Genomic DNA, 25,424 nt, shown 5'->3' with positions numbered 1-25,424 from the left:
AGAGAGTAACAGTACCATCCATTGCATGTCTACTGCACATCCATTGCACATCCATTGCACATCCATTGCATGTCCATTGCAGGTCTGTTATAGGTCTGTTATAGGTTGAACTTAGAGAAATTTATAGTTTAATTGTTACTCTATACAGGAATTGTCTATCTATTGCATATTTATTACAGGTTCATTCCATTTAAAAGAGATAGTTTATCAATAGCTAGATTATTAAACAACATATAATAAAAAAAGTAAAAAAACTCTATCTTTCAACTCATATCCCACTCATAATAAAATGCATCAGTCCATGGAAACATACTAGTAGTATTTTGGTCTGAATTGATTGAGTTCCATCCCAGCCCTGGAGGATTGGCACAACTGGTTTCAGGGGAAGTTATTTGGCTCCTGGCACTGTCCTCTGGCACTACCTCCTCCTTGGTCTTGTCCACCCTAAGTTTGTTGAACAGTTGACTGTCAGCTAGGCCACTCTCACCATAAGCCAGCATCTGGATGAGCCTGTGGCTATCATGCCACTCCACAATTGCCTGCTCCAGTTGGCTCTGCACAGTGGAGAGTTGGTACATATACATTTGTGACATGGTCTGGCCCAGGCAATTGATGTGGGCAAATGCTTGCAGCTTGTTGCTGCCAGTGAAATCTGGTTCTATCAGCACCAGGCAAAAGGCCAACATCAATGTGTGCCCTTCTCAGAGAATGCTGGTTGTACCCACAAGGACTTCAAAGGTAGGCTCTGTCTGGAAGTTCTTGACATGGGAGGACAGATCAGGCATCTGGCTATATATGTGGATCATGGGCCTCTTAAGTGTATACTTTATCCACTAGAAGAAGAATGGTCAGGAGGGAGGGACAGGGGAAGAGCATGCAACAAAGGAAAGATGTACTAGGTACACAATGAATGCCACCAGAGGACTGAATGAGAGCACAACCAGCTTCTCTCCTTGGCCCTGTTAGGCCATTACTTTCTAATGCAGTGATGTTATTTTTGGGCTTCCTTTGGTGAGGGTCCCCAGAGCCTGAAACCATGGGCTGCTTTGTTCTCTGCTCATGTTACACCAGGGATGAATGCCATTGACCATCAAATCCATTTGTCCCTGATTGTATTTGGTCTACATTTTGTCTTGTACCCTCTTGAGTATAGGAAAGGTGGACAACAGCTGTAGCCTGTGAGCATACTTAAAAAATGTGTTGGTTTGCAGCACAGGTTGCTTGCCTTTCTTGCCAGTGTCCTCCCAGTTCTAGACATGTTGCTGGTGATCATCAAGGAACTTCCTAGTGATCCACTGCTACACCTGGGTGATCAAGGTGGCATCATCTGCAAACAGGGTGATGACAAGCTCCTGGTACTCATTGGGAGTGACCTGCACAAGTGCTGCCTTGAACCAGCTAGACCTTGTTGTATGGTGAATCATCAGGGTCCTAAGGATGGACCTGAATTCATGACTCAGCTGAACTTGCTGCTCTTCAGTTGTTGTCTTGGACTTTAATTGGCCCCTGATTTGGTCCATGTTGGTCCACTGACAGTGTCTTAATTAGGTATCCTCCTTCCAGTGGTTCTCTTCCAGCAGGGTGATGTACACAGCCATGTCTGTTGGGCTGATGTCAAATGAGGTACCACTTGCAAACCAGAAGTGTGGTTTCCCAAGGAGGGCTCAGAGGGCCTGGTGAGTCTTTGAGCCATCTCTCTTCTCCTTGTGAAATTCATCCTTGATCACTTGTCCCCATCAAACCATCAGTGCAAATACATCCACCTTTTTTCTGTGGGAACTGTTTGTTGGCTTGCCAAGTTTTGTCACTTGCTGCTTGTACATGTGTTGAAGGATTTGCTTCACCCAGGGGCTGTATGATTGTAGTGTTGTCAGCATAACCAGTCTGTTCTGCAAGTATGTGTGTCCACCATTGCAGAGCTCAGGTTTTGTTCTTTCTTCATCAGTCTGGGGGATTGGCCATAAATCAGATCAATGGTCATGGTGAAGCTTTAGCAGAAAAGGCTCACTGGAGGCAGGAGATGCTGAATAATCAAAGCTGTGGCTGAGGTACAGGACCATGTTCAAGGGTGTGCCAGGTGTCACCCATTTGTACCACTTGTTAACCCAGTTTCTGATCAGATTGGAAGGTGTAAACAGCAGATTTGGGCTATGTTTGACAGAGAAGGTCTGGGCTTCACTGCCAGGGATGCAGGGACAGAGGAACAGGTAGGGGTCAGTTGGGCATGTGGTGCCCTCTTCTACATCTAGGGGCAGGTAGTTGTTGTGCTAAGCCTTGTTGAGAGAATTTTGTGCCTCTGAAACCTTGTGTTGGGCATGTGCTAGCCAAGCACCCATCACCATTAGTGCAATGAGTTGGATCATCTTGCCAAGACCCATCTCATCAGCCAGGAAGCCACCACCAATCAGAGTGGCCTCATTGCACAGTGCAAAATAGAGAAAGTACAGCTAGTGAGGCATCAGCTGACCTTGCAGGCCTGCCAGTGTGAATTGATTGGTGTTCTTGTTTCCCATTGGCCTATCTCCAATGCCAAGCTTAAAGAACTACTAGCACCATGCCCAGAGCTCACCCAAGAATTGATTACAGTCCATATTCAGGTCCACTGCCAACAGTCCAAGCTGATTAGTGTCTAGTTCAGCACCAGAGTCTGCAATAGGAATAATGCTTGGCAGGTAACCACCCAGTTTAGGGTTGGAGGTAGAGTCATCATCACTGTCATTCAGCAAGATGGGTGATGGAGAATTGAGTCTCTTGGGAGGGTCATTGGAGTCCTTCATATTGACATCCTTATTTTCTTTTGTATCAAGGTCCTCATCATCCTTCATCTCAACATCCCTATTGAGCTCAGGCTCTTTCTCATCTGGTTGGTGCTGCTCTTTGGGTTGCTTTCCCTTCCCATTGTTGACATTGTCATCTGGTTTGTATGGCACAGCCTTGCTTGAACTGCCTAGGCAGTCATCATCTGGTGGATCATTGTTGGGCTTCTGTTTGTTGTCATAGTCCTTTGCACAAGATGACAGCTTTGGTTTCTTTGGCTTGTGCTGAGTGCTGGGGGAGATCAAGTCATGGTCACCAGGGGATGAGTCTGAATCATGTATGTGTTTGTTGCCTGCTGTTTCTTGATGACAAGGCATTTGAACAAGAGGAGAAGGTGGTGCTATTACACTCAGGCTGTGTGTCCTTTGGGCTAGTGTATTGATTTTCTCCTGAACACTGCCTTCTGCAGGGGTTGGCTCTTGATGAATTGCCAAAGGGACAAGCATATAGGTGATTTTAAATTGTGTCAAGAGGTGGAGAGCAGATACATGAAAATGACATGGGTTATGGATGATCTGTTCACTGTATGTATCCTGGTACATGATTGAATTGAGGGCTGGATTGTAGTTAAGATCCTTGATTAGGTAGTTGACCCATCTTTGAAAGGCAGTGTCATCTAAAATTTAGAACAGGTTAAGATTGGTGATTTTGTTGGCAGGAGTGGATGCAAGGAGTTCCTGTAAGGCCACTCTGGAGACATGCATATCTTGATGTGTGGTGAGGATCTGTAAACTAATGAGCACCTTGAACAGTGTGTTGGACTGCTGTCTAGAGGAATGGCTTTCCTCTTGTTTTGCTTGTAGCTTGCCCTTGCCCTTGTCCTAGTCCTCATCCTCCTCCTTGTCATCCTCTTCATCATCCTCTTTGTCATCCTCATTGTCCTCTGTCTCCTTGTCTGAGACACCTTTCTTGTTGTCACCTGTTGTGCTCAATTCTGCCAATGGCTTCTGTTTCTCCAATTTCCAAGTGTAGTTTTTAAAGATGTTGCAACTGACAATGGCAATCCACAATTCTAGTGCCACATGCAGGGAAGTGGGCAGTTCCCCTAATTGCTTTCTCATCACCTCCTCAACCTTTATCTGAGATGCTTTGGTGTTATATTGGAGCTTATTGAGTTCCTCTTTAGTATAGATTTAGGTGATTATCTCCTGTATGTTGTTATATTCCTCCTGATTAATTTCTAGTGCCTCCTTGATTTTTGTGATCAAGACATATCCTGGTTGAAGCTTCTATTGGTCCTCCTTCTTCTTCTTCTTCTCCTCCTCCTCCTTCTTCTTCTTCTCCTCCTCCTTCTTCTTCTTCTTCTCCTCCTTCTTCTTCTTGCTCTGCTTGCCCCTCTTCTTGTCTTCTGCCATGGTGATTGGACAGGGCTGGCCATGAAGGTCCAAATGAGAACATGGTATTTAGATGGAATTGTCTAAGGCAGATTGTGCCATGGAATAAACAATGAGGCTTGAAGATGGTGGTTAATATTGTATAGAGCATGGGGTGTAATAGAAGGGTGATGGTAGGTAGATAGATGGGTAATGGAGGAGGGCTGGACACATCTAAGCAGGAAATCAATACACCTAAGCAACAGTGGTGTTGGCAGAGGAATGGCTGGTTGTGTAGTCCTGGAGAAATTCACTGGACTGGGTTGGTTTGATAGGAAGGAAACTCTAACAAAAGGATGTGCAGTAGAGGACAGAATGCTGTAGTGGTGAGTAAGGAGAGATGTAAGACCTGGCCAAGAGATGATCCCCCTGCCTGAAAGGAGAGAGTGTAACATGGGGGGGGTGTGTACCTGTCAAACACAATGGGCTGCATGATGGTTCTGCAATGGGCAGGCAATGGGTGTATAAGGGATGTACAATCATGGTGTGATGGCCTGGCAATGCACCTGCAGCTTGTGAGGTGTGGTAAGCTATTTCCATTGAACACAATGTTCCTGGTGTCAATGGCTGCATGACAGTTCTGCAATGGGTAGGCAATGGGTGTGTAAGGGATGTGCAATCATGGTGTAATGGCCTGGCAATGCACCTGCAGCTTGTGAGGTATGGTAGGCTGTTTCCATCAAACACAATGTTCCTGGTGCCAATGGCTACATGACAGTTCTGCAATGGGCAGGCAATGGGTGTACAAGGGATGTACAATTGCAGTGTGATGGCCTGGCAGCAAACTGGCAATCCTCAAGACACACTAGAGAAGGGTTGTCATGAGACAGGAGGTGGTAGTGAAGGGGCAGCTGTGATGGATGGTCAGAGCCTAAACCAGATACAAGCCATGTAATGAGGCAGGCAGCAGAGGGAGAGAAAAGCAATCAGTTCAGGGGTCACAGGCACACAGTGCCAACAATAAGTAGGTGGGAGAGAGAGCACAGCAGTAACAGTAGGATGTCTTCTACCAAGGCAGGGGAGCTCAGGATACAATGGCAGCCAAGAAGAGGCACAAATGATAACATGGGCAAGGAAGAACTTACTCTGGTGGGGAATGACTAATCCTTAAATACCATTGGTAATCTACAGTTCATCAAAGAGGGCTGGCACAATCAAGAAGCAGACAAGGCACTACATATGACAGCAGGCTAGAGGATGAAAGCCCATCAGTTAGATTACTGTCACACAGGCATAGATTCACTGATTTCTCTAGTAACATGGGCTAGAACATTAGAAAGAGAACATGAGAAGAGTTAAGACAAAGAGCAGTGACAAAGGAAAAGGACTGACCCTACTAGTCCTGCACACTAGAACATCAGGCAATTTCCCCCATCCCACCATCACCATTTCTGTCCCTGTGCACTTTGTTTGGTTGTGTTGGTCATGGTCCAGTCTTCCCTGCCTCCCCATTCCTGGGTTGCAGGTGTCTCAAGAGACATGGTTGAAGGAGAGTCAAGGCCAACCAACACAGGCTCCAAGGGTTTGAGCATGCTGAGAGGAGCCAAGAAGAAGAGCTCCCACTTTTTAAAGGTGTCACCAAGCTTCAAGATGAAATGGTGATGGTGAGTACCACTGGTGGCTGTCATTGTGGTGAGATTCCTGACCATGTACATTATGTGCTAGGCCTGACTCAGTCCCACATTCAGGTGCAAGCCCTCCTAGACAAAGCCCAGCTAGTTAGTGATGGTCAGATTGAGCAAGACAATAGGATGCTTGCTGCCCTGGAACCCATCAATCTTGTGGACTAGGAGATGTAGTAGATCCTGATGGCCTGTGCACTCAGCCAACCATACAATCCCAGTCCTGTAAAGCTTATACTATGCTTGATATGGCATGAGGATGAGAAGGTCACAGGGTTGCATGGAATGACTGGTCACCAGAATGTCCATGAGGCACAACATGACTTGAGCATGCATCTTGTTTGCAGTGGATCTAGATAGGCACTTGACAGCAATGCTCATTGGCATGTCAATCCAGGCCACCAGGACCATGCATCCAAGCAGGACTTGGTTGGCTTTCTGGATGGCAGTGGTGACAAGGTGCAAGGGGGATGAGGTGTGCATGTGTTGGAGCTGGCTACTATAGAAGAGAGAGGAGACAATGCCACCAATCTCAGGGATCATGTGGTGCTGCTCTTCAAACATGAGGTCCATAAAGCCATTCTCTTTGAGTCACATGAAGAGTAACTTGCTCAATTGAGGCACCAGGTTGTTTTCTGTGGGCTAGCTGAGTACAGTTGGCTGCAATTGCTGGTGATCACCCATGAGGAGAACTACCTGGGGGTAGTATCCAGCCAGCATGTTCCAGATCTTGGGCTCAGCAACCTTGGCAGCCTCATTGATGAGAATGGTGTCTACATGACCCACTACCAGACAGAGGGCAGGATCTATAGCATTTAAGCAGGTTGTCAGCATGATGTTAGTGGTGTGGAGAGTGTACTCATGGAGAGCCTTCATAGACTCACAGAATAGCTGTGTCAATTGACCATCATCAGCAGATGTCATGTACTGTTCATAACAGTCTCAGAACTTAGCAAAGCAGTCAGGCTGTTCATACCCAGGAGCCAACAGGATGCCTACAAAGTGGAGCATCTAGAGTGCAAGGCTAAGTTCAATCTCCTGCACACAAAGGTCTGCAACACCATGGGGTCATCATGTGCATTCTTCATGGGCAGACACAATCTCTTGTGTAGTGATCATCTACAACAGGAGGGTCTCATCATCCACAGTGTCTGTTGACATGGTGTTATCAGCACTTTTGCTCATTTGAGGACCTGCAGGAGCTGTCAGAAAGGGGTCTTAGGTAGCAAAGCAGCTTCCACAATCAAGGATTGACTGTCAGCCCATTGCATGCCCATTGCACACCCATTGCACACCCATTACACACCAGTGGCATCAAAGTTATGAAAGCAATACATACCTTGGATAATCAGAGGGCAAGTGTCTGCAGGAGGCAGTCAATCAGTGCCAGCTCTGCTCCACACCATGGCATCCTCCATGGCAACCAAGTACATTTGAATGATTACAGGTGGGTGACCAGTGGTGTTGGTGACTGCTTCCTTTTTAACTAGTTGTGAAAGTTAGCATGCCAGGTCTATTACTACCTCATTGATTGGTGTAGTGATGAGAATGGTGCAGTCCTTGCTGCCTATGAGGGGGAGGAGGATTCAAAGTGCCCAGAAGGTCTTCCCAGTTCTGGGCAGCCCCTAGAACACACCAAATCCACCTAGAAGGTGCCTCAATGCCTTCATGGTAACAACCTGCTAAGTATTAAACACAAATTGGTTGATCACTGTGCTCATGTTGATGGTGGGTTTGACATTCTTGTACAGGTCCACAGTTGGTAGAGCCAGCAGGTTGTGCATCAGCAGAATTGTCTTCACCAATTCACACCAGGTGGCTGGGAGATCAGACTAATTGGAGAGGTTTTCCTGCAGTATACAGAGAGAATTGAGTGACCATCAAATGAGCTTGTCTGGGTAGCTCCAGGTGGCAGCAACATCCAGGCACTTGGCAGATTGGAGGGCATTGTAGGCACCAGCAATGCCAGTGTGGGAGGCAAGGTCAAGGAGCTACAGGGGGATATCTTGGCATAGCCACTACCACTGTTTGCAGTCCCATAGTCAGGTTAGAAGCAGGGGCATGGTGCCTTTGGGAGAGAAAGAGAAGGGCTCCAAGGCTGTAGCTGCCCAGTTTTCTAATGAGACATTCCTGGCAGGGGAGAAGTTAATGAGTAGATAATCACCAGATTGGAAGCAAAAGGGTAGATCATCCATCCACATGAAGGCAAGGTATTGGCAGTCACCTACATGTAGGATTGAGGCAAGGACAATAGCACAACTGTATGGTGGCATTCCAAGGCTCTACATGATGCAGTCAACATGTTCATACTCTTGTAGCACCATGTGGCCAAGCATGACAACATATTCATCCAGGCTTGTGAAGGAGGACTAGGCCTCATACAGCTCAGACAGTCACTGCTCAGGTGCAAGCACCACCCCATACTGTAGGAAGACCCAGCCCAGGCTTCCTCCAGCCCCTTTTGGGAGCCATTAGTGGATTGGCAAATCAGCTTGATCTTCCTGGAGCCAGGCTTCCACCAACTTCAGCTTGGCACCAACATGTAAGCCTCTACAAAGCAGATGGATTTCTGTGCTGCTGTGGAGTGCCTGCCAAATCTTGTCAAAGGCCACAGTCAATCTACCATGGGTACTGTTATTGAACAAATTTTAAGCCCATACTGTCCCTGCTAGACAACACAATGACAGGGTAAGCTTTGTAATGAGTCCTTGCTACATTAGGTCCCTTAGCACAGAATCTACCAACTAGATTGTAGTAGCAATGTTGGGGGGGAGGGTCTCTTCTGTAGCAGCTACACTCCATGTAATGGTGTCAATGGAGTCATAGTCAAAGCAGGCCTCTGCCTGGACCACTTCCTGGTCATTAGCACAGATCAAAAGCCAGATCCCAACATATGCAGAGTGCCCAGGTACATCATAGATTACAGTGCAGGCTTTGATTCCTGGAGCCTCACCCATGATTATGGAGGTGCACACAGATCCATTGCCTGTGGGGATGATCATGATTGTAGGGTATAAGATGGGAGTGATGTTCTTGCTACTGGTATCAGCCCATGGATCATGTACCAAGCTGGCATCCATGATGCTGATTGTGCTCCAATATAAGAGATGATCTCCTGTGATACAAGATGGTTAGTAGAGGACATGAATAGCTTCTAGGAGGCACTCACCAGTCTTAGGGTTTTATTAGAGAGTTTGGGAGGCAAAGGCAAGAAGGTAAGAGCATAGTGTTGGAGATCACAATGGTGATTGCACTCAGATGTAAGAGGTGGTCTGCTCTGACCTGAGAGATGCTTAGTAAAGGGAAAAGAGGCTTCTGGAGAACTCACTAGTCTAGTTGAAGGATTAGATGAATAGGGAACAGAAGGCAAGCAGTGAGAGCATAGTGTTGGAAAATGTAACAACAACAGAATGTAAAATGTCATGTTGATTAGAGCTATAATCAGTCAAGCAAGTTTAAGCACTACATAACTCAGTAGGCAGCAGACTGTGATTAGTGAGAGCTTCAGAGCCATGTTCATTCAGGTAGGAGAGTAAATCTACATAGCAGCCTGCCTGCAGAGTAGATCAATATCTGGTCCAAAGCATAGGAGAAGGTCAGCTGATGAAGGTGGCTGAGCAGCAGCCCATCAGAACCATGACACAGGTATGGCCAATCCATCATGTGATTTGAATGAAGGTTAAGAGATGAAAGTTTGATGATGAGAAGACTGATGGTTTGATGAAAGAAGAATTGAGAAAGCAGGTAGTGAGATGATACATCAACAAACAAAGAGTGCTATCAAGGCCCCAGGTAGCACTGCTAGCTCAAGGATCAACCAAGGGTACCATACCTACCTACCTAACCTACCTTACTAACCTTGCATCAGGTATGGTTAGGGTAAGGTGGGTACTAGGTAAACCTAAGAGATGTATATAATACTTCCTCATACACTTCTTTTATTTCTAAACTAAGGTACTTAGACATAGTTCTACCCATGTAGCTACCTTAGGTACTTCAGATGTACATTTGTTAGGCCACCTGTCATGTCTAATTTAGCATACCAACCTTACCTTAGGTACCTAGCTAGTTTCAAGTAACTGCCACTCTAGCCACCTTATCCTAGATTTATCTGATCAACCAGGCTTGGAGAATTATGAGCAAGCTTAAACAGACAAGATAGCTTGTGCAATGGTCAAACCATTGCCTGTCCATTGCAAATCCATTGCACATCAATGGCAGATTGTTTGGAGGTGCAATTCAGAGGAGTATCTGTCCAATCACAGGCCCATGATGAGGAGGCAAAAGTGAAGTTGATAGCTGAGTCATTGCCTGTCCATTGCACATCCATTGCACATCAATGGCAGATCAATTAGAGGTTCATCAACAATAGTAAATTATACATTGAACCATGCTAGAGGCCAATGTCTCAACTACTCACTGGCACTATGCCCATCTGTAAATTTGATCACATGGTCTGCTTGCCCATTCAATTTCTACCAAGCCAGGTTGGGAAAAGGAGGGTAAAGACCAACCCAACCCAGACCTGACAGATACCCTAAGCAAACTTGACAATAGGTAAAATCTAGGAATAAATATTATACTATCTTGTAGATTGATAAATAAAAATTTTATACTATGTTAAACTCCTATTTTCTTATAATATATAACTTGAGAAAATTATAAAATATTTAAATAAGTCTGACTAGAGGATTTTTTTAATAATGCTTATATATATTTTATATAAGAATTAATATTAGTTAACAAGAATCTATCTCTATCATCTTTCAAGATACCTTTAACTTTAGAAGAAGTTAAAAAACCACATTCTAGTATAACTATACTCTAGAATTTAATTCTGAATATTCCATGTCTAGAATTAATAAAATTAAATATATTTTTGTTCTTTTAGAATATCATTAATCAGGTGATTTATAAAGAGATTTTAATAATCTAAGCAAATTATAGTCTAGTTAGTAAGTAGCTTGATGGAATGGAAATTATACCAAGGTCCCTTGCATATATAGTAATCATTGTACCATCCTAAAAGAATCATCATGTACTTGCCATGCAAGGAACATGCAACAGGCCTGCAACTAACTAGTACTTGCAATGCTACCAACCTATCATCAACCCAGGAGATGTCTCCTTGTAGCAGTAAATCAAGCAGTGGTTCATCCAGCAGCATGAGAACCATAAGCTACTTGGACCAGCACTGGGTAGAGCTCCATCTGTGGCAGCATGATTGGCATGCAATGGGCCTGCAATAGATGTGCAATAGACATGCCACCACCAACCCCTTTGCCAGGTGGACCACAGCACCCATGAGAACCCTCCACAAGGGCAGTGCCATCAACATGCAATAGGCATGTGATTGGTGGGTGATAACTCTGTGGATCAGCTTCTGTGCCCAGCTCCTCTCCAAGCAGGCACTCTGCAAGATTCTAACAAAGGCTCAGCCTTCATTAATCACAACTACAGTAGGCTATACATGACAGGAACTTTTGGTCTATTGGTCTATCAGCTCATCTATCAGCAGATAATGGATCTGTAGTAGCACAAGGGCAATGGCCCATTGTACTTATCCCAAGCTAGCACCCCTGCCCACCTCCACCACATCCAGCAGCTGCTCCTGCACCTCCACATAGCACTCCATCCACAACTCCCACTCCTCCTTTGTCCACAAGCAGTATTGTGGAAACAGATTAGGGAACCCAGCCTTGTAGTTAGTCTTCTCCCATGCAGTTTGATAGAAATTGCAGCCATGGTGATCATGCTTGGAAGCAATGCTAATCAAATACCACATGCACTGGCCCTGCTTAGTTTTCTGTAGCAAGCCCATCTCATTGGGGTAGGGGAGGATCCAATGGTAGAGGTAAAAGATATGCTTGTGTTTTGCATGGAAGTCCTTGACAACAGCATCCCTTTGCTAGACCTGCAAGCCCATGCAAGCCCATTGAAACAGCTTGCAATAAGGCCAGTCCTCCCAGTGATTGCAGACCTTCCCATCATTGTAGTCCCAGAGCAGGGTGAAGAGGTATTTCACCTTCTTCAGGCCACTACAATTGCCACTGGCAAGGTAGACTTCATCACACATGATGGAGTCAAAATACTTGTAACAGAATGGCTGATTGGCCTCAAGGGCAGCCTGCCAATGCTCAGGCTCAATCTTGGCCTCCACCCCATGAAGCATGTCAGCCTGAAACTGCTACAGGCAGATGTAAGCCATCCAGCTCATCAACCAGGAAGTGATTGTGCAATGGGTCTGGTGCTCCTTCAACCAACCCAGTGCCAGCTCCAGGCACTGAGTCATGTCAAAGAAGTCACAGAGCTGACCACCTCACCTATGGTAGGTGTGTCTCAGGTTGTCATTGCCAAACATGATGTGATCCATGATGGTAATGTTGAAGATGAGCCAATCCCAGTCCACTTAGGGCTCCAGCCAGCAGTGTCTGTATTGTGGCAGCATGTTACAGAAGCTGAGTCTGATCCAGAGGTGCACATCTTCACCACTCTGAGCACCCAACCACCTCTGGCTCTACCAGAGGGGGGATTCACACAACAGCTTGTGACTGCTAAACACAAAGCACAGGCAGCACAGGAACATGGCCATGATCTTCATCTGCTCCCAGGTGACAAAATCAGGGTGGCACTGTATGTAGATGACCTTGAACCCTGTGGTGAACTTGTTAGTGGTGTGCCACAGGTAGTTGAGGTACACCTTGGTCTGCACAGCCCAGGCATACAAGGGGCAGTCCTTGAGGAGGATCTTGAGGTTGGCAGGGTGCTTCCAGTGCAGGTGCCTCTGGAGGCCCTGGAAGAGAGTCCAGCTGACATGGTGCTCTTCATGGATGCCAAAGGACTTCCCCATTGAGTCCTTCAATGCCACACAGGACCATTGTTTGCTAGCACAATATGCATGCTAGATGATCTAGGTGTTGTGCTGCCATCTGCCAATCATGTTGCTAGCTGCTTGTCTAATCTAGGGATCCAGCATGAGCTCCTTGAGCCTGTTGTTCTCAAAGGGCACAGTCTTGGCTGCATTGGTGATCTCCTTTATAGAGCTGTAGAACTGGCTATAGATCAGGCCTCCTTTCCACAGGCATGATCATTTACAGGTCTCACTGGTCATTGTGCAGGCTTTGTAGAGCATGTTCTGCTGGTAGAAGTGCTGCCTGGAGCTGCCAGTGGCTGGAGGCTTGCCATTGTACATCCAGTCTAGGGTGTGCTCCAGGCAGCACCACTTCCACAGATAGACCTAGGCCTGGCTGTCAACTAGGGCCAGCTGTCCAGGTAGCCAGTGTGCACAAGGGCAGATCTCCTTGCCCAGGTCAACAAAGAGGCAGTCAGGGAAGATGTAGGCCATGTCCATGACACAATCAAAGAAGACCTCAAAGTTGTCCATGGCATCAAGCAGGGTTGGCCAAGAGGGAGTGGTCTTGAACTGCAGCTTGGTATCCTTGGCAGAGAAGAACAGCTAGGGGTCACAGAAGTGACACAGGCCTAGGGTGCTAGCCATGGTGTCAAGGATGTCACACCAGATGTCAGCCAGGTACTCAGGCTGCAGGTAGTAGCTCAGCTGCTGGCAGGCCTGGTAGCTGGCAGTCTAGACCAGGCAACCCTCCACCTACACAGCCTGCATGCTATATAGCACATGGCAATAGCTCACAGGTAGGTGCTGCATGTAGTCAGCCCAGCAGTAGCAATACACAGCCAGGTAGAAGATCTTGTCAAGCCAGCTCAAGCTCTGGGCCTGGGTCAGGCAGGTGAACTGGGCACTGTCAAAGGGGAGGTGGGGGAAGAGGACATAGATGGCAATATCCCAAGCCCCTTCCACCCAGCCCAGGTAGAAGTGGGGGATCTTCTTGAGCAGGGCCAAGGTGAACCAGTAGGGCTACTCAGGGTTGCTAGTGTCCTGGGCAAGGTGGCTCTGGAGATGCACATCAGTCTGGAGGTTCTGCCAGATCTACAGGGCAGGCTGGTACCAGATCCCTTAACAAGCCACAGCCAGTGAGCTGGCAAACCCCAGGAAGCTATCAATGTCAAAAACCACATGTGGCTCCATGGCCTGGGTCTCCTCAGCATGCAGGCAGATCCTCATGGGCAGGGAGGACAAGTCATGGATGCTACAGAACATCTCCTGCCATGCATCAGGGGTGGGGGATTGCTGTTGGCCTAGGCAATCAGGAGAGATGAACATGTCTAGGGAGAGAACAGAGGGGAACCCAGGGATGCTAGAGATGTCATTGAGCCCATAATGCATCCCATCTGTGGCCATGAGGTGTGCCCAGTGCACCTCAGCATGCTCCTTGGCCATGCATCCATGGCATCCTTCCTGAAGCTGCTCATAGAGTTTTGTCATGGCATGTGCCTACTCAGGAGTGAGGAGTGGATCATCCTCCAGCTCATCCTCCAGCTCATCCTCCAGCTCATCCTCCAGCTTGTCCTCCAGCTCAGAATGCTCAGACAGAAAGTCATGGAATGAGCTGCTGTGGCTACACTGGTCCATCTTGTGCAGGTGGTCCTTGCTGCCATGTGGCCAGAAACCCCCCCAGGACAGGGTAGAGTCAGAGCATGGTGTCAGCATAGGAGAGGTGGGGCTTAGGCCCTGTACTAGAGCAGCTGGGTCCAGTGGTTGTGGCAGCTCCTCCTGGGGTTGAGGCTCATTGGCTAGGCTCCCAGGCTGGTTGTTGGCAGGTGTAGACATGTGCCCTCCCTCCCTCTCAAGGCTGGGCCCCTCATGCTCTCTGATGGCAGGAGGCTGAAGGGGATTTGGGGCTGGTAGGCTGGTGAAGAAGTGTGAGATGGATTGCTGACCAGGCTGGCTCAGGGCAGGCCTGGTGCTGGTCACAGTTGTGGCATTCACCATGGCAGTGCCAGGTGGAGGCCTCTCAGAGTGCCCAATGCCAGGACAGTAATACAAGCTCTCATGCACAGGAGTGGCCACTGTGTACTGTTGACACTGAGCATCCTCATGGTCCTGAGCCAGCAAGCCATTCTGATAGCAGAGGCCCAGGGCCACTGAGGTCAGGGGGGTCTCCCATGAGTAGAACAAGAGATTGATGATTGCTTCCCCTTGTTGTAGCTACTCTGGTGTAGGAGATGGTTGGATAGCTTGAGATGCATGCTTTTACTCATGCCACAGTCATGTACACACTGCAGTGAGCTGCTAGCACTACAGTTCAGCAGCCTGAATGGCTGCTGAGTTGACTGATGGGTGGTCTGCCATGGATCTGCCCTGAGCTTGCTGTGTTGTGACTCCATGATGGCAGGATTGACACAAAGGAAAGACAGATAAAGAGACTGTGGTCCATCTCTTGTTGGGGGGATGTGTAACAGTTGATGTAAAGAACATGTAGAGATGGAGGTCCCCTTGAGCATTCTTCACCCCTTGCCTGCTGTTGAGCTGTGCTTATCAACAGTGTGTGCTTATGTCTGCTGCTGCTGCTTCTCTGTCTTCTCCTTTTTCTTTTCCTTTCTTTTTGTTCTTTCCCTGGCTGTAGAGCAGCATATTGGGGGGGTGTAGGAGCTTATTGTAGGAGTTGCAACCACAACATGGTGGCTAATCAAGGATAGGTTAGTTGTAGGACAATGACAGTGCTATAGCATGTTCATTGCCAATCCATTGCCCACCCATCACCCACCAATTGCCCATCCATAGCATGCCTGTGGTGGAGTCCTATAGCATTGTAGACTGGTTAGACCCTGTAGATTAGTAGCCTGTCAGTTAGCTGTGCAGCCATACAATGAAGCAACAAGGACCACAATGATGGCCAGTGGAGTAGATTGCTAGCTCAAAAGGATAGTCTAGAATGACCTCAGGATATAAACATTAGCAGGGCAGAGTAGCATGTGTAGTAGGAGAATGGCATGACAATCACACATGCATTGCACATTGATTGCACATCAATTGCACCTTGGCTGTCAGGTGGTCAACAGTGGCACAGCAATACAATGAAGTGATGAGGACTGCAACAATGACAAGTAGAGTAGATTGCTGGCTTGAAAAGATAGTCTAGAATGACCTCAAGATATAAATACAAGCAGAATAGAGTAGCAGGTATGGTGGGAGGTTAATGTAGCAATTGCAGGTTCATTACACATCAATTGCACACTGATTGCACCCCAGGTATTTGGTGATCAATTGCATGGTGGTTGGGCACCTACCACCTGCTGGCAGTAGAGAGACTCCTGGTTGTGACAACAATGGCTAGAGCTTCATGCAGTACAATGGGGAAGAACTCAACCAGTACCTCTAGTAGAGGTACTAGCAGAGCTGCTGCAGGCTGTGATTAGTGAGAAAACCAGTCTAACCCAACCATGGTGACAGTCTAGCTGGCAGAGGGTGACACTTTAGCCTTGATAGGAAGGTGACAGTAATGGTTTAAACCCAATCAAGTAGAGCTTGAGAACTTGTAGCTCAGGTACTTGATGGTTCTCATGCTAGCCAACTGCATCAGACCAAAACCATCAAAACTCTTAGTTTTCAATAGAGGATTCTAGGATTAAACAAGCCTTGATCTAGAAGAAAATGATACTAGGAGAATCAGAAGAAGCAGGAGTTTCTAGTAGACTAATTTTTAAAAAGTCAAACCCTGGACAATGCTCTAACCCTAAGCTCCTAAGTTCTTGTATACTCAGGCCTGGGTGTGGTGGGTTGGTGGCTTTGCTGGTGATTAAGGATGGTACAAGGCTCTAGAAGTGCATTGGCCTTAGGGTTGTTTACCTTTAACCCTATTTTATTACTAGTATTGTTCTTAATTTTTAAGACTACAATTTTTATAAAGATAGTACTCTAAACATTATACTAATGTCTCTTGATCTTTATATTAGTATAATTTATTACTAAACATTTTATTATTTCTTTTTTTTTTTGAAATAAAAGTTATAATATATATCTTTAACCTATAAAATTCTTTATACTTAATAATAGGTTAATTAAGTACTTCTAAATATTTTTATTCTTAATTTTATATCATTATATTATATAACATTAAGTCTTACTAGTCCTAAGTTTTATATAAATTATATTTACTAATAACAGTCCTTAAAAAGCTTGTAAGTAAAGTTAGGGTTATATACTATAGTTATATTTATAAATAAATATTTTTTAGTATTGTCAAGGGTCTTTATCTAGTAATAAAGCTTTCTATATTATTAGTTAATAATAAAAATTAAGTAAATACAAGTTAGTAAGATACTAGATTTAAAAAGTAATAAAGTAGTCTTTTTTTTCTTGATTCTGTTTATATATTTTAATAGTATAAAAATTTAAACTATAGTTTAATCTATGTTTAACTTTATAACTGAATTAAATTATAATGAACAGTTAGAAAATTCTATAATTAAACCATGGTTTGATTAGTAGTAAACTTTTGTACTAGAAAGAATTAAAATTAATAAAAAGCTTTTATATTAAACCATGGTTTGATTTTTCATTTATTTTTCTATTAGATCAAATGAAAATAAAATAAACATTTCAAAATCAAACCATGGTTTAATTTTTTTGTGGATAGTTAAGTTGTCTAAATTAATTACTAGATCTGAAAGTACAATATGATCAACTATAGTCAGTGAATGAATTTTTAAGCATTGATAAATCAAACCATGGTTTGATTTCTTGTTGACACTGTAACTAAATTAAAGTTATTGAAAGATTTTTAGATCAAACCATGGTTTAATTTTTTTATGGATAGTTAAGCAGTCCAAATTAATTACTAGATCTGAAAGTACAATACAATCAACTTTAGTCAGAGAGTGAAAGAATTGTTGAGCATTGATAAATCAAACCATGGTTTGATTGATGGTAGAGCAAGATAGCTATCAAGCCAATCTATGTCAAATGTTTGTTTAAGAGCAAATTATATTATTAGTAATCATGTTGTTTACTTTTTTTTCAGGAAAGACAAGGTGTCAGGTGCTGAAAGGATTTTGGTTCATTTCTCTTAGGGTTGTACATCTTATTCAAAATCAGTAGGTACAGATGATAGATCACTTTCAGTACTGCTGCTGTCATTCCTAGGCTCAGGTTCCTGGCTGCTCTCACTGGTGGAGGCTCACTACTTCCTTGACCATCTCCTCACCATGGGCAGTTTGACCTTTGGATGAGGCAGTTCCATCACAAAATTTTCAGGTTGAATTCTCCTTGCTCTGCTTTGTGTCTTGGGTGGTGCAGCCTGGTTGAGTGGTTGTTCATCAAGGGTTTCAGTTCCTTCAAGGTCATTCTCAGGGTTCAGGTCATACCCATGTTGGTTGAGGAACATGGCATAGCTCCACAACACTCTTCTCACAGCCTGTCACATGTCCTGCTCAGCAGTCAGTGGGATAGATGTAGCATCAGGTGTGGCAGTCTTACCTTGGTCATCTGCTCCTGCTGCTTCTGCCAGCTCAAAACCACTGGCTCTGACAGCTCCACAAGCAAACACTGCCAGAGTGCCTGATAGGTCTACTTTGCACCAAAAAGGACACCTTGTAGCACAAGATCAGCTTGAAGCTGTTCTGTCCAAAGAAATGGCAATCCTTGAAGTTCCCAGTTAGATGCCCACATGCTTTCCTGAATCTTTCATCCCCAAGTGGTCCATGGAAGTGTCTCATAGGGCTATTGCATGTTAGGAGGTGAAGACCCCTGGAGGGGCAGGGGAACCTACTATCTCTTCCTCCTTGGCATGATAATTGAAGAATGCCATCACTTCCTAGTGAAAGGGATTGGTTCCAAGGTGGTGTTGCACCCAGCTCCTCAGCTTGTTCCAGATCCTGAGGTCAAACCTCTTCTGGTAGTCAGCAGCACTCATTTTGCCTTGGTCAAGGAGTGCTTGCACCTGGTCCAGAGTGGTGGTCTGTTCTGGTCAGCAATGGTCCAGGCACCTGGTGCAGGGAACCTTATGTAGGTGGGCTTGACAGCAGAGTTGTTCCAGTGTTTAGAGCTTTGGTAAATCAGCATGTAGATCTGATTCTCTAGATCATCAGCATGACTGTTGTTGTCTGACTGGGTCCAATTGGGATGCTGTTGCAAGTAGGCATCAAGTGACCTATGGATGGCCTCTTTCCATGTTTCATTTCTCCAGTCTTTGGATGCATTTCTAGGCTTTTCATACTAGGGATTGATCCACATCACTATGTGGTGTAGGATGTACCCTGCAGTCACCCTAACTTTGTGTGTCAGACTTGCAAATTGAGCATAGCTGATGATGCTGACATCAGGATTGTGGACAAAGTACTGATACACAGTAAAGTACTCTATATCATCCAGGTAGGTGAAAAAGCCTGCATGTTGGCTTGAGTGCTCCTTTCCCTGGATAAAGACAGCTTCCTGAAGAGCCACCTGGTGTGTTTGATTCTTGCTGGCTGTTCCAGGTGGAAAGAACAAGTTTGTGAGCTTGGTCCATGTGAAAGGCTGGCTCAATTGGGCCAATGCATTGACCTCTGAGGCTTGGATGGAGGGGAACTTTTGATCAAGGGCTGATTAAAGGGTGTCCAGCTGTGCCATTAGTATGCCATGAAATCACTGCAGGAATGGTAAGCTTTGTGTGTCAAAGGTGATCACAGAAACTTACATTGTGCATCCATGACTTGATGGTGCTGTCAAATGCACCAACAGTCATGGTCTTCCAGCCCTATGTTGTCTGACAGAAATGGTCAATGACATTCTTTAGAGGATGCTAGAAGAGTGTGTACCATTGCTGTGCCTTGGATGCAGAGAGCTTGCTAACTTGGCACCCTCATTGCTCAAACATGCTCTTTGATTTGAAAATGGTCTTTCACTTGGTGGCAGACTTGTCATCTAGCAGGGTTGTAAGCTTGGCCTAGAGGTCACTGTTGGTGTCAACTAAGATTGTTGGCTTTCAGTTTTCTTGTAGACATGCTCTGCCCAGTGTGCTAAGCTTTGCCTTATTGAAAAAGTCAACAAGCCAGGCAGTGAGCTAATGTATGTCAGTGTATAGAAATCAAACCATGGTTTGAATGATGACAAACTGATTTATCTGGACTTACAATTTGCTCTTGAAGTGCAAGTATGGCTACATGTTGGTGCTGACCAGTGTAGAGGATGGGTGATTGGCCCCTACCAAGTGTTTCTAATTGTTGAAATTTTGAGAAGTGGCCCTAAATGCACCAGTCTCCTGCCATGGCCCTTCTTAAGGCCTCCTTCAAATGCTCTCCTTTGTCAAGAAGGGCCCAAACCATCTCCTTCTAATGGGAAAGTGAAATGCTGGCAAGCATTTGATTTTCAATGGGTGTTTTGTGTATGCTGGTCTTGGTGAAGACATGTTGAAGATGTTGCATGTGGTGTGCATTAAGCAGCTGGTTTCCATGTGTGGAGTGGACCCAGGAGGTGTTTAACTCTTCTACAAGGACAGTAACTGTCCTAAGATATGCCTGCAAAATCTCTTCATCTGCAGACTCATTTGCCTGGAGATGCAGCTGGGAAGAATCACTATGATCACTCTTGGATGAGCTGGATGATGAGTTTTCTGCTTTGCATTGGTGAGACATGGCTCTCAAGATGGGCAAAAGGGCATGTGGGTATCATAGTGGCACATCTACAGGGTGGGTCAGCAGCTATTTAAGCCATGTTTTCCTTGTAGTTGATTGCTAACACACTTGGATGCTGTTTTGGGCATGATAAAGGATGAATTCTGGCATTATTCAAACAAAGAATTACTATTAGGCTGTATGCCTGGCTTGAACCACTAAGATGGTCTAAGTGGTGCTCAAAGAAAGCCTGAAAGAAATTTCTAGATCATACAAACTTAGCAGAATGCTGCATGTGGATGCAAACATGCTTGCTCAAACATTCATTGATCCTTGAAGTATGCTTGTTGTCTGGCCCATGAGGATGAAAAGATAGTGAAAAGGATTAGGGCAGTGAGGAGTTATGTGATCTCATGACTGTTTTGTCATGTGCATCTATGAGACCACAATCTATTCATGGTAAGTCACATCCTGGAGGCTTCATTGTGTATTAGCTGGTTGGTGATGCTCATCTGTGCAGGAGTGCTCCCTTCAGGGTGCTGGCTCTGATTGTGGGGAATTGCTGGCATGGTGGTGAGTTAGCAACTCCTTTGTTGAGAGAGATGGGTCAGAATGATGAACTTGGTGCTGGCAATCTTTGACACTTCTGTGAGGCTCTAGTGTCTGCCCTGTCACTCTTACAAAGTTCCAAACTTAGCCAGGACACATCCTCTTGGTCATTGTTGGTGTTGAGATTATAGCCTTTCAATTGGAGGAATTCAGCATACTGGTGGAGAGTATAATGGGCATTGTTCACCTTGTCCTTCTTGTGGATTAGCTCAGAATCCAACCATGGTTTGATTTGGACATACCATTGTCATTCTCTCCTTGTGTGCACAGGTTCTTCTTGACAGTGGCTCTAGATCCTGCTCACTCTGCCACTGCAGTTGTCTCTTGATAGCACTGTACATGAGCCTGGTGCAGAATATAGCACTTTTGTGCTCCATGATCTTTCACTCCACCTATGGAGACACTAGATGCATGGCATTGGAGTCTTGGAGTGACCTCTACATCACAGCACAGGTCTTGGTAGCCCAGCTTGTCCATGGCTTTGATTTGGGATCCTGACAGAGTGAGCCCTTCCTGCTGTACCACAAGATGATTCCTTACCTGCTCAATGAGACCATCTAGGAGAAATGACCACAGGTGTGTGGATGGTATGTTGTCTTTCACCAACTGCAGTATGTCACACCATGTTTCATGCTCAAAGCACTTCTGGTATTTGGTGATAGTAGCTTCTTGAGGCTTCATCTCTGTCCATTCAGATGGTGGCAGAGTCTGTGGCCATTAGTGCATTGCCTTGTCCCCTGATGGTAATGGGTAAACTCAGTATGTAGGTCAAGGCAAGAGCCTTCTCTTGCCATCCTACATGATGTTCTCTAGTGATCATCTCAATCAGATGATTGACTAAACCATGAGCTTGGTGGCCCCTAGTGTCCTCCTGGCCCTTGGCCAGAGGTGTGCCCAGTTCTAGCTCTTATGTTAGCACATCTACCCATTGTTCATTTTGCCACTCTTTGCTTGTGTTGGCAGGCTTTGTGTACATCAGATTGAGCCAGTGAACAATGTGCTCAATGACATGGCTGGTGATGGTCATCTCTCTGTTGGCCAATGTGGCCAGCTTGGAGAAGGTGTGGACCTCTGGAGTTCTCTTCAGAACAGTCATGAACAGTGTATGATACTCCTGCTCCAACAGATACAAGAAGAGCTGGTAGTGATGGTAGAGATGGTCATTCCCTGCAAGCCAGACAGCATCATCCAGTTTTACAAGGTCTGATTTCAATCACACCTCTTGCTCTGTCAGATAGAACAGCCTTGCCATATATAGCTCCATTACATAATCTTGTTCCATGATCCAATACATAATCTCCACATCCTGTCAAGTGTATTTTGTGCTGTGCTTGTTTCTCAGGAGGTCCCTCATGCCTTCAAAGGTTTTGTGGAACAGCTTTTGCCACACCTGCATAGCACTGTTAGCAAATCCACTCCCAGAATTGTTTTTTTGCCTGCAGCAGACCTGATCCAAGTGTGTCCAAGCCATACAATCAAAGGCAGAAATCTTAGTAGTCTCCTGGCTCTATGGTGTTATACAGATCCAATCCAGAAGGTCCTTCAAAGGATGCCAAAGTAAGGTGATGAATCACTATGCATCCTTGCCATCAATGCACAACACCTGTGATGCCTACATTTGGAAAGATGTTTTTGATTTCATGATGCTATCTCATTTGCCATCTAACATTGGTTCTAAGAGAGCAGACAATCTTGCCCAGAGGTTGCCATCACTTTCAGGGAGTATCATCAGACACCAGTTCTCCTGTAGTTGTAGCATTGCAGAGTGGTTGAGGTGTCCCATGTCATAGAAGTTGCAGGGCCACATTAGAATCATGACAAACTATGATAAAGATGAGTTGCCATTTAAACCATAGTTTGATTGTAGAAGCTTACTGCATCTTTCTTGTCTCTAGTAAAATTATCTGAATGTACACAGAGGACATGACAAATGGTGGCTTGACAATGTTGGCCAGTGAATAGCAGTAGGCTCAAATCCCAGATGTTAGGCACAGAGGGAAACATGGCCAAGGTTAGATGATATTAATGTCTGGCATTTTTCATTGCTTCCCATTCAGCTGGCTTATCCAACTGTGCCTGGTTCAACAGCTCATTCCAGGCTGTTAAATTGCAGCCACCAATGATCCAATTCTCAAGGGGTTCCTTCTGAAGACATGCATTGAGAAATTGGTCCACCAGAGCCTTGGCTTGATTTGACCACAGAGGGCAGTTGGCAGTCAAGATTGAGCCCTAGTCAGTGTTGAGGTGTTGGATGTTAACTGCCAAAGTTCCTAGGTACACACCTGCAATCTACTCTTGGACAGAATCATCACAAATGAGATTGCTCTTTTGAAGTGCTAAGGAGCCTGTTTTGTTTTGCACACTCTCCATGGGAACTCAGTGGGATGAGATTTGGAATGTAGGAGTTGGGTTGCTCAGCTAGACAAATTAAACAACAGTTTGATTTTTACCACCTGAAATTAGCTAAGCACTTGTCCAAGGGTAACTTGATCAACATTCTGGAGCTATCTAGGGCTGGGCAATCTGCTCTCTGCTACCTATATCTATCAATTTTGGTTGAGTGAGCTGAATGTTTTATTGGGGACCAATTCCTAGATTTGTGATCTCCCACTCCAAGATACAATTTCTCATGTGATCTGTTCAAAGTTAGTGAAGGCCTAGTTGAGGCACCAACAAAAACCATGAAGAAGCAAGCATACCATGGGCAGTTTGTTGAGAACCTAGTGTTCTTTGAGGTAGCTCTTGATCATTGGTGCCTATAACCTTTGTCAGTGAACCCTATGTTGTACCTGTAGCATACACACTCATTTGATACCTTGTTGTTGTCCCAGGACATTGCAGCTTGCTTGTTTAAGTGCATTTGAGGTTGTCTTCCAAACCATCCCATCCAGCCAGAGGGACAAAACATCTTCCATGTTGTCCTCTGGGTCAAGATTGTATCTGTAGGTGTTCAGATATATCACATAGTTCCAAAGCCAAGTGCAGCAGATGGTCTTCTCTTCCTATGATGCTGTCAATAATGAATGAGATTATCAAACCATGGTTTAATATTTACTTACTTTGTTCAAGGGCTCTTCTTTGATGATGGCAGCCTGCTTATGCTTCTTTGGCATGAACATGATGGGGTCATTGCAGTAGAGGGCTTTGCAGAGCACAAAGTATGACCATCTTGCCCCAAAGATAGCCCCCCAATTTTCCAGGTCAGTGATGTTCAAGTCCAAATGCAGAAAGTTCAAATTTTTCAACTCTAGGTTCAGAGACATCATCATCTCACAGATCTTTGGACCCCAGATGGTCCACAGCTTTGATTTAAGTCCCTGCAACATAGTCAGGATGTTGCCCCAATCATCCTTCTGTGCTGTGACTTGAGTTACATACCTCAACAGATATACCAGCCATGAGTGGATTTGTGATTGCTCCATTGTAGAAATACTCTTCTACAAGTCTAAGAATGTCAACCCATACTTCTAGGTCAAACCTTTTATGATACATCAAAACATTGTGTTCCTGATCACCCCCTTTTTCATATGCCTCTGGCAACTCCTCCTGTGCCAAGTGTTACCAGGAGTACCAGTGGACATGATTGGCAGGCACTTACATAGGTTTCAGTCAATGCCTTTTCCAGCCAGATTGGATTATCCCACACAAGCTCAAAGAGTCACACAATAAACACATTGACCAGGTTTAATTGACATCCCAGCCAGGTTGTACTCTCAATATCTGGTCAGATCTGTGTGCTGAGGAAAATTAACCACTGTTCATACCACCTTGCTACATCAGCATTGCCAGGTTTTTTGTACTGTCAATGCACCCACTTCATTATATAGTGCAGAAGAAACTTGCACACTCTGCCAGGACCTGAAGCAAGATGGCCAATATCAAGAAAGTCATGTAGATGTGGCAGACTTCTCTTGAGGGTGTCATAGACTCTATTATAGTCATTGTTTGAAAGGTATGAAAACAAATGAGGGGGTTGCCAACTTGCACCATCTCTGTCATGGCTTGTCCCCAGCAACTACTGAATATCTTTGGCAGGAAAAAAGTGCTTCTCAAGGTCTGAAGGTTGTGTCATCTTTTTGCCAGCTAGCTTGACCATGTTGATGTCTTCTTTAGTAATTTTGTTCTTGTTGTGCTCACCTACCAACCTCACCATTTCATCCAGGGTGTGCCAAAAGAGACAGACCTACACCTAATGCTGCAGTCAGTGATGGTACAAATTTCCTTTAGGTATTGCACATACTTTGTCAATGTGAGTGTATGCAATGCAATCCACCATTGAGATCCACATCACTTTGTGACCCCATAGAGTCAAGCATATTTTGGTGACAATTTCTGCAAGTAGATGTTGAAGAAGTGTAGTAAAACATTGAATGCTTCCATCAGTCAGCCAGCTGATGCATGATGCCCATGTCTCAAATGTCTTCTTGCTCTTGAGGATGGCACTGTGCTCATGGTCTGGCAAGAGGGACAGAAGTTGTTGCATTTGAGCCCACAAGTCACCATCTGACTTGGCAAGAATAATCAGTCAGAGATTCTCTTGGAGCTTCATTTTTGC

The 25,424-nt window shown here is 45.1% G+C and overlaps 11 protein-coding genes across 11 annotated transcripts; all 11 read right to left on the bottom strand.

Moving 5' to 3' along the window:
• Window positions 1–2,546: 2,546 nt before the first annotated feature.
• L228DRAFT_266287 (hypothetical protein) lies at window positions 2,547–3,134 on the bottom strand (the record flags this gene model as incomplete). Its single annotated transcript, XM_018334838.1, has 1 exon — window positions 2,547–3,134. One exon carries the CDS (start codon window positions 3,132–3,134, stop codon window positions 2,547–2,549), a length of 588 nt encoding a protein of 195 aa, XP_018191404.1.
• Window positions 3,135–3,638: 504 nt separating this feature from the next.
• Window positions 3,639–5,818, bottom strand: L228DRAFT_266286 (hypothetical protein; the record flags this gene model as incomplete). The annotated part of the gene is made up of 2 exons (XM_018334837.1): window positions 3,639–3,937; window positions 5,596–5,818. 2 exons carry the CDS (start codon window positions 5,816–5,818, stop codon window positions 3,639–3,641), a joined length of 522 nt encoding a protein of 173 aa, XP_018191403.1.
• A 636-nt stretch (window positions 5,819–6,454) lies between these two features.
• L228DRAFT_266285 (hypothetical protein) lies at window positions 6,455–6,736 on the bottom strand (the record flags this gene model as incomplete). Its single annotated transcript, XM_018334836.1, has 2 exons — window positions 6,455–6,618; window positions 6,697–6,736. The coding sequence occupies 2 exons, from the start codon at window positions 6,734–6,736 to the stop codon at window positions 6,455–6,457; spliced, it is 204 nt and encodes a 67-aa protein (XP_018191402.1).
• Window positions 6,737–7,685: 949 nt separating this feature from the next.
• On the bottom strand, window positions 7,686–8,139 carry L228DRAFT_84850 (hypothetical protein). Its single transcript, XM_018336911.1, has one exon. It carries the CDS (start codon window positions 8,083–8,085, stop codon window positions 7,855–7,857), a length of 231 nt encoding a protein of 76 aa, XP_018191401.1. The 5' UTR covers window positions 8,086–8,139; the 3' UTR covers window positions 7,686–7,854.
• Window positions 8,140–8,556: 417 nt separating this feature from the next.
• Window positions 8,557–8,892, bottom strand: L228DRAFT_236893 (hypothetical protein; the record flags this gene model as incomplete). Its single annotated transcript, XM_018330875.1, has 1 exon — window positions 8,557–8,892. One exon carries the CDS (start codon window positions 8,890–8,892, stop codon window positions 8,557–8,559), a length of 336 nt encoding a protein of 111 aa, XP_018191400.1.
• A 2,073-nt stretch (window positions 8,893–10,965) lies between these two features.
• L228DRAFT_236892 (hypothetical protein) lies at window positions 10,966–12,662 on the bottom strand (the record flags this gene model as incomplete). The annotated part of the gene is made up of 4 exons (XM_018330874.1): window positions 10,966–11,235; window positions 11,400–11,720; window positions 11,793–11,999; window positions 12,375–12,662. 4 exons carry the CDS (start codon window positions 12,660–12,662, stop codon window positions 10,966–10,968), a joined length of 1,086 nt encoding a protein of 361 aa, XP_018191399.1.
• Window positions 12,663–13,268: 606 nt separating this feature from the next.
• On the bottom strand, window positions 13,269–13,661 carry L228DRAFT_207495 (hypothetical protein; the record flags this gene model as incomplete). Its single annotated transcript, XM_018329721.1, has 2 exons — window positions 13,269–13,397; window positions 13,425–13,661. Coding segments are annotated over 2 exons (366 nt in total), but the record flags the coding sequence as incomplete, so codon positions are not given.
• Window positions 13,662–17,599: 3,938 nt separating this feature from the next.
• Window positions 17,600–18,627, bottom strand: L228DRAFT_244779 (hypothetical protein). Its single transcript, XM_018332011.1, has 4 exons — window positions 18,557–18,627; window positions 18,092–18,259; window positions 17,875–18,061; window positions 17,600–17,832 (listed from the first exon to the last, which is right to left on the bottom strand). Exons 1-4 carry the CDS (start codon window positions 18,580–18,582, stop codon window positions 17,752–17,754), a joined length of 462 nt encoding a protein of 153 aa, XP_018191397.1. The 5' UTR covers window positions 18,583–18,627; the 3' UTR covers window positions 17,600–17,751.
• A 955-nt stretch (window positions 18,628–19,582) lies between these two features.
• Window positions 19,583–20,487, bottom strand: L228DRAFT_244777 (hypothetical protein). The gene is made up of 2 exons (XM_018332010.1): window positions 20,054–20,487; window positions 19,583–19,891 (listed from the first exon to the last, which is right to left on the bottom strand). The coding sequence occupies exons 1-2, from the start codon at window positions 20,279–20,281 to the stop codon at window positions 19,721–19,723; spliced, it is 399 nt and encodes a 132-aa protein (XP_018191396.1). The 5' UTR covers window positions 20,282–20,487; the 3' UTR covers window positions 19,583–19,720.
• Window positions 20,241–21,208, bottom strand: L228DRAFT_244776 (hypothetical protein). The gene is made up of 4 exons (XM_018332009.1): window positions 21,112–21,208; window positions 20,882–21,062; window positions 20,390–20,822; window positions 20,241–20,328 (listed from the first exon to the last, which is right to left on the bottom strand). The coding sequence occupies exons 1-3, from the start codon at window positions 21,112–21,114 to the stop codon at window positions 20,725–20,727; spliced, it is 282 nt and encodes a 93-aa protein (XP_018191395.1). The 5' UTR covers window positions 21,115–21,208; the 3' UTR covers window positions 20,241–20,328; window positions 20,390–20,724.
• A 2,858-nt stretch (window positions 21,209–24,066) lies between these two features.
• L228DRAFT_244773 (hypothetical protein) lies at window positions 24,067–25,215 on the bottom strand. The gene is made up of 4 exons (XM_018332008.1): window positions 24,886–25,215; window positions 24,685–24,849; window positions 24,534–24,579; window positions 24,067–24,485 (listed from the first exon to the last, which is right to left on the bottom strand). Exons 1-4 carry the CDS (start codon window positions 25,020–25,022, stop codon window positions 24,393–24,395), a joined length of 441 nt encoding a protein of 146 aa, XP_018191394.1. The 5' UTR covers window positions 25,023–25,215; the 3' UTR covers window positions 24,067–24,392.
• Window positions 25,216–25,424: the final 209 nt, after the last annotated feature.

Source organism: Xylona heveae, assembly GCF_001619985.1.
Source record: "Xylona heveae TC161 unplaced genomic scaffold L228scaffold_2, whole genome shotgun sequence".
NCBI classification, from domain to species: domain Eukaryota; kingdom Fungi; phylum Ascomycota; class Xylonomycetes; order Xylonales; family Xylonaceae; genus Xylona; species Xylona heveae.
The sequence above is the reverse complement of the archived record's forward strand: the minus strand, read 5'-3'. Positions and strand labels throughout refer to the sequence as shown.